This window comes from Oncorhynchus keta, chromosome 35 (assembly GCF_023373465.1).
Source record: "Oncorhynchus keta strain PuntledgeMale-10-30-2019 chromosome 35, Oket_V2, whole genome shotgun sequence".
NCBI classification, from domain to species: domain Eukaryota; kingdom Metazoa; phylum Chordata; class Actinopteri; order Salmoniformes; family Salmonidae; genus Oncorhynchus; species Oncorhynchus keta.
In genome coordinates this window covers 27,778,667-27,788,391 of record NC_068455.1, presented here as the reverse complement: position 1 = coordinate 27,788,391, position 9,725 = coordinate 27,778,667, and the positions used below count along the sequence as shown (strand labels likewise).

Genomic DNA, 9,725 nt, shown 5'->3' with positions numbered 1-9,725 from the left:
CTAACCATAAAGATCCATCCTCTGTTTGAGCCATCATGTACTGTATATCTTACATTCTTACTGTCGTCACAGACAATAAATGGATAAACAGGAAACTACAGTGTCATGACTGTCGCCTCTGATAGTTACAGGAAGGTGAGGTTACTGTTCGTTGAAAGGGAGACTTAGATGTTGGCCAAGCATTCTGCTAATAAGCAGCTGGTCTAGGAGATGGAAGATAGGTTTGAAAACAACACTTCTCTGATGCTGAAGGAAATCCCAGCAGTCAGAAGAAACAATTTGCTGCCCTGTGTTGAACCTGCTCAGAGCTCGATGTTCTTGACCCGGAGATGTGCACTGATATGTTCAGATAGGATGGGAACTTCCTGTCATTTAGCACTGGAAGTCTTCAGACAGTACCAGAGTCACTGATTTATCCTGCCGGAAGAAATTCCTAAGATATAAAATTAGCATGGTTTGAAATCAATGACAGGAAATAGCTCCCGTCTAAACAGAGCACAAGTAATGTCCCACTAGCCTGTGCTACAAGGACACATAGACCTTATGTGAACTTTATACAATTGAAAGAGGATGCTTCACACGGCTCTAAATTTAAAGTTGCTGAAATATTTGGATTAATGAGAACTTTCAATCCCTTCTCAATATCCCAGTAAAACCTTGCCAGCACTAAACTAACAAAATCCCACCTCTGTCTTCTTTATTCTATGACTTACTGGAGCATCAGTTTAGCTCAAGGTTTAAGGTCAAGAGCATTGATCTTGGGAGGCACCAGTGCAGGCTACTAATCTGGTTTAATCAGACCTTGCAAAAATTCAACCCCTGTGCAATGTCTCAGACCTCATTAAGGGGCCTAGTGAGCTGAGCATAATAATAATACTAGTAATATATATATATTTTTAATATATAAGTTCTCTACTTGAGCCCCCCGACAAACGACCCGCTGTCGTGGGCTGCTCAGCTCATCACTCCAATTATTTCTTGGTTCAGCAGCAGCAAAATCTGCAGAAACCTTGAAATTTGCAAAGTAAATGGGGAGGGAGTGGGGTTTATCCCAGGACATTGTTTACTAAACAGGCCTCAAAAAAGGTAAATGAATCCATACAGCTGAATAATAATTCATAACAGACCATATTTATTTCCATACCTACAGTTTTTCTCATAATAGTAGAAACGAGTGTCATTAACCACCCACAGACTGATTAATTCCTGTGCATTGTTCCACTCAATATGGTTGAAAACGTGACTGTCATTGAAATTAAGCTCCAGCAAAGAGGAGCTTTCAGAGCGGGGCAGAGAAAAAGAAAAAATATTTAATTTGAACAGAAAAAGTACCTAAGTTAACTAATTTCTTTAGTAAAAAGACAGGTGCTGCTGATAATACTGGCAGGGGATTTATTTCTCCTTGAGGCAGAGGACATTCATGTGTTACCCATGTATCTGATCATGTCTGGCCTAAAAGAGTATGGCATGTCATACTCCTTTTGACTAGCCAGCATCAGATACAGTGACTTGCAAAAGTATTCATCCCCCTTGGCGTTTTTCCTATTTTGTTGCATTACAACCTGTAATTTAAATGGATTTTTATTTGGATTTCATGTAATGGACATACACAGAATAGTCCAAATTGGTGAAGTGAAATTTAAAAAATTACTTGTTTAAATTGTATTTGATTAAAAACGAAAAGTGGTACATGCATATGTATTCACCCCTTTTGATTTGAAGCCACTAAACAAGATCTAGTGCAACCAATTACCTTCAGAAGTCACATAATTAGTTAAATGAAGTCCACCTGTGTGCAATCTAAGTGTCACATGATCTGTCACATGATCTCAGTATATATACATCTATTCTGAAAGGCCCCAGAGTCTAAGCAAGCGGCACCATGAGGACCAAGGAGCTCTCAAAACAGGTCAGGGACAAGGTTGTGGAGAAGTACAGATCAGGGTTGGGTTATAAAAAAAATCTGAAACTTTGAACATCCCACGGAGCACCATTAAATCCATTATTTAAAAACATTTAAGAATATGGCACCACAACAAACCTGCCAAGAGAGGGGCGCCCACCAAAACGCACAGACCAGGAAAGGAGGGCATTGATCAGAGAGGCAACAAAGAGACCAAAGATAATGCTGAAGGAGCGGCAAAGCTCCACAGCAGAGATTGGAGTATCTGTCCATAGGACCACTTTAAGCCGTACATTCCAGTGGCTAGATGTGCCAAGCTTATAGAGACATGCCCCAAGAGACTTGCAGCTGTAATTGCTGCAAAAGGTGTCACTACAAAGTATTGACTTTGGGGGGTGAATAGTTATGCAAGCTCAAGTTCTGTTTTTTGGGGGTCTGTTTCACAAGAAAAAATATTTAGCATCTTCAAAGTGGTAGGCATGTTGTGTAAATAAAATGATACAAACCCCTCAAATCCATTTTAGTTCCAGGTTCTAAGGCAAAAAAATCGAAAATTTCACAAGCCACTTGGGCTACATAATGTAAGGCAGAGGGGTGCTGTTTTGCCTAGCTCGGATGCTTTCTCCGGTGAGATAGTTGTAGCCACTTGCATATTGAAGGAAAGTTGGCAAGTGCACTGTTCAGATAATGGAATTATTTTGGATGAATGTGCGAAGGAAACCTACTTTTTTGACAATCAGATAAAAACATCATGACTGGTTGTGTCATGGCACATTGAAAGGTAATATTTACTGGGAAAGAGTTTGAGTTTGGAGTGGTAATACTGCCATAACCCCCCACTCTTGAACCATAGGCCTACATTTTTGGTAAAAAATGCCTCACTTCTCATTGTAAAAGGTAAACGCTCATGTTTTATTACTTTGTGTAGATTAAACTGAGATTGTTTGATGTTAGTCTTTTTATTGAATTTGTAAGGGAACTGACGTTTGGCCTGGTAAATGTGTCATGCTTACATTTTAATGATAGCAGTTCAGTCAACTTAGTGTAAAGGAGGGAAACCAAACAAATGGAATATACAGTACCATAGAGCTCGTGTGCGCCGCCGGTGGAGAGGCAAAGAAGTAATGGGAGGGGACAGATTCTCTTTTTTTATTTCACCTTTATTTAACCAGGTAGGCTAGTTGAGAACAAGTTCTCATTTACAACTGCGACCTGGCCAAGATAAAGCATAGCAGTGTGAACAGGCAACAACACAGAGTTACACATGGAGTAAACAACAAGTATAAAATGTTAGCTGATTCCAGACCTGTAGTAATTGCTCATCTCTCTGGGGGAGATAAGCAAATACAACCCATATTTATGTTAATTTGTTTTCCCTTTTATACTTTATCTATTTGCACATCGTTACAACACTGTATATAGACATAATATGACATTTGAAATGTATTTTATTGTTTTGGAACTTCTGTGAGTGTAATGCTAATTTTTATTGTTTTATTTAACTTGTATTTATTATCTACTTCACTTGCTTTGGCAATGTTAACATATGTTTCCCATGTCAATAAATCCCTTAAATGTAATTGAAATTGAATTGATAAACAGCTGATCACCTAGCCACAGAGTTTCTAAACCCAGAGGAGCGACATTGTGAGACTTCCGGGAACCAGGCCGGGGTTTGAGAAGTCAATGAAAGAAGTGAAAAATTATTCGTTAGTTGTTCGTTTTCTCGAAATCTAAAGGCACAACCTAGATTCTAGACAATGTCTTAAGTAGTTAAACATGTTATTACTCCAACCTCGTGATAGTGACAAACAGCCACGTTTTCATTTTCGTCAAAATGAATTGACGGCCTGCACATGCGCATTTGGGCGCGAGACGACCATTAGACCCGTAATGACATCTACGCATGAATTTAGCTTGCCAACAAGTGTGATCGGGGATTTCTTTTGGAGAAGCAGTTTCTACCTATCTTACTGTACGGTGTTTGACCTAGCTGCTCAGCTAACTAGATGCAACGTTGTTCCAAGCAACCGCTAGCGTGGCACCTCATGCCATTTCGAAGGAATTAAAACACCTTCTTCACTCATGTTTTGACTTCAGCGATGGAGGCTTGACCTCTCCTGATTTGCATTTATCAACCATTTCTGGAAACAAATGACGGATTTAATTTGAATTAGCTACGTGAATTTTCGCTTGTTTTCGTACGGGCCCGAAACACAGTTTATCTTCTTGGCTGAGGCTCAAAATAAGTCCGTCGTCATTAAAATGAACACAGTTGTCCCAGAAAAGAAAAGGTACGTTCGCCTCTAGTAATCTAGCCGATTAACTAGCTGTAATGTGTTGTTTCGTTCGGCTTGGTTTAGATTTTGACGTGTTTGCGTAACTAGTTAGCTAGCCTAGCCAGCTACAGTAAATGTTAGAGACGACTCGATATTTTAATTTCTAGAACTAACGTTAGCTAGCTAGGCGGTTAACTACTAAACTAACTACATAGCTAGCTAACTGTTTCAATAAGGCTACCGTAAATAAGTGGCACTGACAGCCAGTGTGTTAAAAGGTCGCGAGATATGGGTCTACTTGCTGTCACTTGACTTGCCCGAATGATAGTGAGAGCTTGTTTTGAGGTGCTGAATACAGATTGTGAACGTTTTGAGGAATTGTTGAAACGTGTCTTTTGAGGTTTTCAAATGTTGAGGGAAGAAAGCCTGGTATGTTAACTCCATTCTCTTGTCTCCCATTTTCTGGCCTTCATTGTAAAGGTGTTGAAATGTATTGTTAGTGGTTGCTCGTATAATACTCAGAATTGAATTAAAACTGTTTGGCGCCTCTATAATTGAGTTGGTTTCGTTGCCATAGGCCAATGTAGTGGTATCAGTGTGAACCAAGGTAGGCTGTTCTATGGGAGGCTGCTACTTTTGTTGTTACAGTGTAACATTCTATGGGACTATGTGGGCAGAATTGAGATATTTATACTAATGTAGGTTGAGGTTTGCCTCAGTGGTGGAGCTTTTATTTGTTACCAAATACCTTACTTAAAACTGCTGAAATGAATCTAACGTAGTGCTTTGCGCTCTATGCCTACTTTCACAACAATTTCACACTGCTTTGTCCGCAGGTTCTAAAACCAAAACAGAAATCAAAACCATTGCAAAAAGTATCAAGCTTATTTTAATGTTATAGTGTTTGCCATTCCATGGATTGCTGTGACCTTGTTATTTCTGTATCACGTCTTAATCACTGAGAGCCTGACGTCAGTGGGAGTTCCTGGCATAAAGTGTTTGTGGCAATTCACTAGTTGCCAGGAAAGGCCTTTAATTGACACTTTCTTTGTGCATAAGCCAACTTTAAGTAAAAAGCCTGTCCACTGAACAAAACATCTATTTAAGATAGCATTTTTGTGTGCAACTATGGGTCTTTCATGATCCATGGGCTTTTTGCACAGCTGTGGTCTTAAATATATTTTCTGGCATAGGGCTAGCTTCAAGGCGCTGACAGACAGCTAGCGGAGACAGGGTGTTAGACTTGTTAGTCAAACACTCCGACTTGTCTCTTAGTCACGTTGTGCTTTTAAAAGTATATATATATATATACTTTTAAAACGTGTGTATGTGCTTTTTAAATATTTGTATGTGCATTGGGAAAGTATTCAGACCCCTTCACTTTTTCCACATTTTGTTACATTACAGCCTTATTCTAAAATGTATTCAATTAATGGTTTTCCTCATACTATGTTGTGACATTTTGTATATGCATCTCTTCATGAGGAACAAGTTTTCCATAAGGGCCTATAAGCTTGTCCCATTACATACTGTGAGGGAAGAAATACCCATAGTAAAAAAAAAAATCTACTGACATCCTGTACAGGTACGGAAAGATACATCCGTTATTTTTGTTTTACTCTGCCTGCAAACACGCTGGATGATTCAGAATCCATTGAAGAGCTTGAACGATTAATTGACGAGAGATACTTATGAGCTCGAAGAAACATGTTTCTGGTTTAGGGGGATTCAAGCACTGTTAAGGACAACAAACTCAATCAACAAACCAAAGCCAAGATGGCCAAGCAGTATCAACGATGGCACCAAACCATCCCCAAACAAGGGGGAGTGTGTGGGGAGGTTCACTGATATGGATGTTCACTTGTTAAACTTGATATCTTGTATATAAACTCAGCAAAAAAAGAAACGTCCTCTCACTGTAAACTGCGTTTATTTTCAGAAAACTTGACGTGCAAATATTTGTATGAACATAGGATTCAACAACTGAGACAAACTGAACAAGTTCCACAGAACAGAAATGGAATAATGTGTCCATGAACAAAATGGGGGTCAAAAGTAACAGTCAGTATCTGGTGTGGCCACCAGCTGCATTAAGTACTGCAGTGCATCTCCTCATGGACTGCACCAGATTTGCCAGTTCTTGCTGTGAGATGTTACCCTACTCTTCCACCAAGGTACCTGCAAGTTCCTGGACATTTCTGGGGGGGAATGGCCCTAGCCCTCACCAACAGGTCCCAGATAAGCTCAATGGGATTGAGATCCGGGCTCTTCGCTGGCCATGGCAGAACACTGACATTCCTGTCTTGCAGGACAGCTACCTCCCATCTGTAGTGTGGAGGGGCTGACGCACCATTAAGACAGCAGCATGAGAATCCTGTCTTCTGTGGCTGCCTTTGTTTGGACTGCACATAACTCACTTTGTAGAGTTTGTGGTCCAGGCTAAACCAGGACTTTTCAGCTAAAGGGTTTTCAGACATTTCCTGTATTCTCTGTGCATAAGCCATACTTGTCTGTCACATCACAATAGATTCCAATACATAGCACAGAGATACGCTTAGATTTTATTTTACCTTCATGTGGCCAGATTTTCCACGGGTGAAGACCTAGATATTCATTTATTTTTTATCTGCTTCACTTAGCAGTGGTTGGTTGGTTGAAAGAAATGATTATTGAAAGATATTGCTCTGGGCTAGGGCAAGTGACCAGGAAGGTCTCTGTAGTGGAGGGTGAGAAGTGTGATGGCACTATGCAGAACTAGTTGCATTACACAGAGGACCACAAACTCAGACCCCAGAGAGGCAGACCTCATGTGGTCTGGGAGATCTGACTGAGGATAGTGTAAATATTTGGCCCCCGCTGACTGAGCTCCTGACCTGCACAGTCAGTCTGTCAGCTTGGTAAAGAGACAAAGACTGCTACCTACTGACTGCCTGTCTGTCAGCTTGACTTCAGGTTGAGGTATTACATTGGTTATTCTCGTCATGCATGCACGTGATGCAAAACCTGCAGACACATTCACTGAGCATGCAAAATATTTGGGTTGCAAAACTGACCATCTAGGCTACTCATTTGTGTGTGGACATGATGTACATTGAGGTGGATCAGTTTCTGTCATTAACTGTTAGGAGGGACTTTCTGTACTCAAAACAATGTTAGGAAATGTGCTAATCTATATAGGCTAGTAGTAAATTTATATATTTTTAAATTACGTTCAATTAGCTAGCTGAAGCATTTTCCTGATTTTTACAGACAGTCTCAAATAATATAATTATGTGACTCTAACTCCATAACAGATAAATTGCAATTATGTTTCCGGGGGGGGTTTATTTTTACTGACGTCTATTTTCATGGTGAGCGTTGCACACTTTTTGGATTTACGCTGTTGTCTATAGGGTTAAGACCACAACTCAGCAGCAGCCTCTGGTATGCATTGGTGTCATTGCCTTGACTTGTCTACAATCTCTACATGCTTCAATACATATGGACAAGACTGACAATAAGCCATGCATGTGTTCACATCACGTGGGAGATGTATAAACAGTACCAGTCAAAAGTTTGGACACCACCTCATTCCAAGGTTTTTCTTTATTTTTACTATTTTCTACATTGTAGATTAATAGTGGAGACATCAAAACTATTAAATAACACATGTAACCATTAAAGTGTTAAACAAATCAAATATATTTCAGATTGTTCAAAGTAGCCACCCTTTGCCTTGATGAAAGCTTTGCAAAGTCTTGGCATTCTCTCAACCAGCTTCATGAGGTAGTCACCTGGAATGCATTTCAATTAACAGGTGTGCCTTGTTTATTTGTAGAATTTATTTTCTTAATACATTTGAGCCAATCAGTTGTGTTGTGACAAGGTAGGGGTGGTATACAGAAGATAGCCATCTGTGGTAAAAGACCAAGTCCATATTATGGCAAGAACAGCTCAAATAAGCAAATAGAAATGACAGTCCATCATTACTTAGGGTCATGAAGGTCCGACAATACGGAAAATGTCAAGAACTTTGAACGTTTCTTCAAGTGCAGTCGCAAAAACCATGATGAAGCTGGCTCTCCACGCCACAGGAATGGAAGACCCAGAGTTTGATGAGATTTTTGGTTCCAACCGCCATGTATTTGTGAGACGCAGAGTAGGTGAACGGATGATCTCATGTGTGGTTCCCACCATGAAGCAGGTGTTGGGGTGCTTTGCTGGTGACACTGTCTGTGATTTCTTTAGAATTCAAGGCACACTTCATGGCTACTACAGAATTATGCAGCGATATGCCATCCCATCTGGTATGTGCTTTGTGGGACTATCAGTTGTTTTTCAACAGGACAATGACCCAACACACCTCCTGGCTGTGTAAGGGCTATTTGACCAAGAAGGAGAGTGATGGAGTGCTGCATCATATGACCTGGCCTGTACAATTACCTGACCTCAACCCTACTGAGATCGTTTGGGATTAGTTGGACTACAGAATGAAGGAAAAGCAGCCAACAAGTTCTCAGCTTGTGTGGGAACTCCTTCAAGACTGTTGGAAAGCATCCCAGGTGAAGCTGGTTGAGAGAATGATGAGTGTGCGAAGCTGTCATCAAGGCAAAGGGTGGCTACTTTGAAGAATCTCAAATATATCATATATTTTGATTTGTTTATCACTTCTTTGGTTACTGCATGATTCCATATGTGTTATTTTATAGTTTTGATGTCTTCACTATTATTCTACAATGTCAAAATAAAGAAAAACCCTTGAATGAGTAGGTGTGTCCAAACTTTTGACTGGTACTGTGTGTATATACACTGCTCAAAAAAATTAAGGGAACACTAAAATAACACATCCCAGATCTGAATGAATGAAATATTCTTATTAAATACTTTTTTCTTTACATAGTTGAATGTGCTGACAACAAAATCACACAAATTATCAATGGAAATAAAATTTATCAACCCATGGAGGTCTGGATTTGGAGTCACACAAAATTAAAGTGGAAAAACACACTACAGGCTGATCCAACGTTGATGTAATGTCCTTAAAACAAGTCAAAATGAGGCTCAGTAGTGTGTGTGGCCTCCACGTGCCCGTATGACCTCCCTACAATGCCTGGGCATGCTGCTGATGAGGTGGCGGATGGTCTCCCTGGGGGATCTCGTCCCAGACCTCGACTAAAGCATCCGCCAACTCCTGGACAGTCTGTGGTGCAATGTGGCGTTGGAGGATGGAGCGAGACATGATGTCCCAGATGTGCTCAATTGGATTCAGGTCTGGGGAACAGGCGGGCCAGTTCATAGCATCAATGCCTTCCTCTTGCAGGAACTCCTGACACACTCCAGCCACATGAGGTCTAGCATTGTCTTGCATTAGGAGGAACCCAGGGCCAACCGCACCAGCATATGGTCTCACAAGGAGTCTGAGGATCTCATCTCGGTACCTAATGGCAGTCAGGCTACCTCTGGCGAGCACATGGAGGGCTGTGCGGCCCCCCCAAAGAAATGCCACTCCACACCATGACTGACCCACCGCCAAACCGGTCATGCTGGAGGATGTTGCAGGCAGC

At 40.8% G+C, this 9,725-nt stretch overlaps 1 protein-coding gene across 7 annotated transcripts in view; it reads left to right on the top strand.

Moving 5' to 3' along the window:
* Positions 1–3,770: 3,770 nt before the first annotated feature.
* hif1aa (hypoxia inducible factor 1 subunit alpha a) overlaps positions 3,771–9,725 on the top strand; it is a 32,151-nt gene continuing 26,196 nt past the window's right edge. For all 7 annotated transcript variants that reach the window (XM_035752161.2, XM_035752157.2, XM_035752156.2 and 4 more), the window contains exon 1: positions 3,771–4,197. In XM_035752161.2, the coding sequence (XP_035608054.1) occupies positions 4,169–4,197 (29 nt within the window). In that variant the 5' untranslated portion in view covers positions 3,771–4,168. The remainder of the gene's footprint in view (positions 4,198–9,725) is intronic.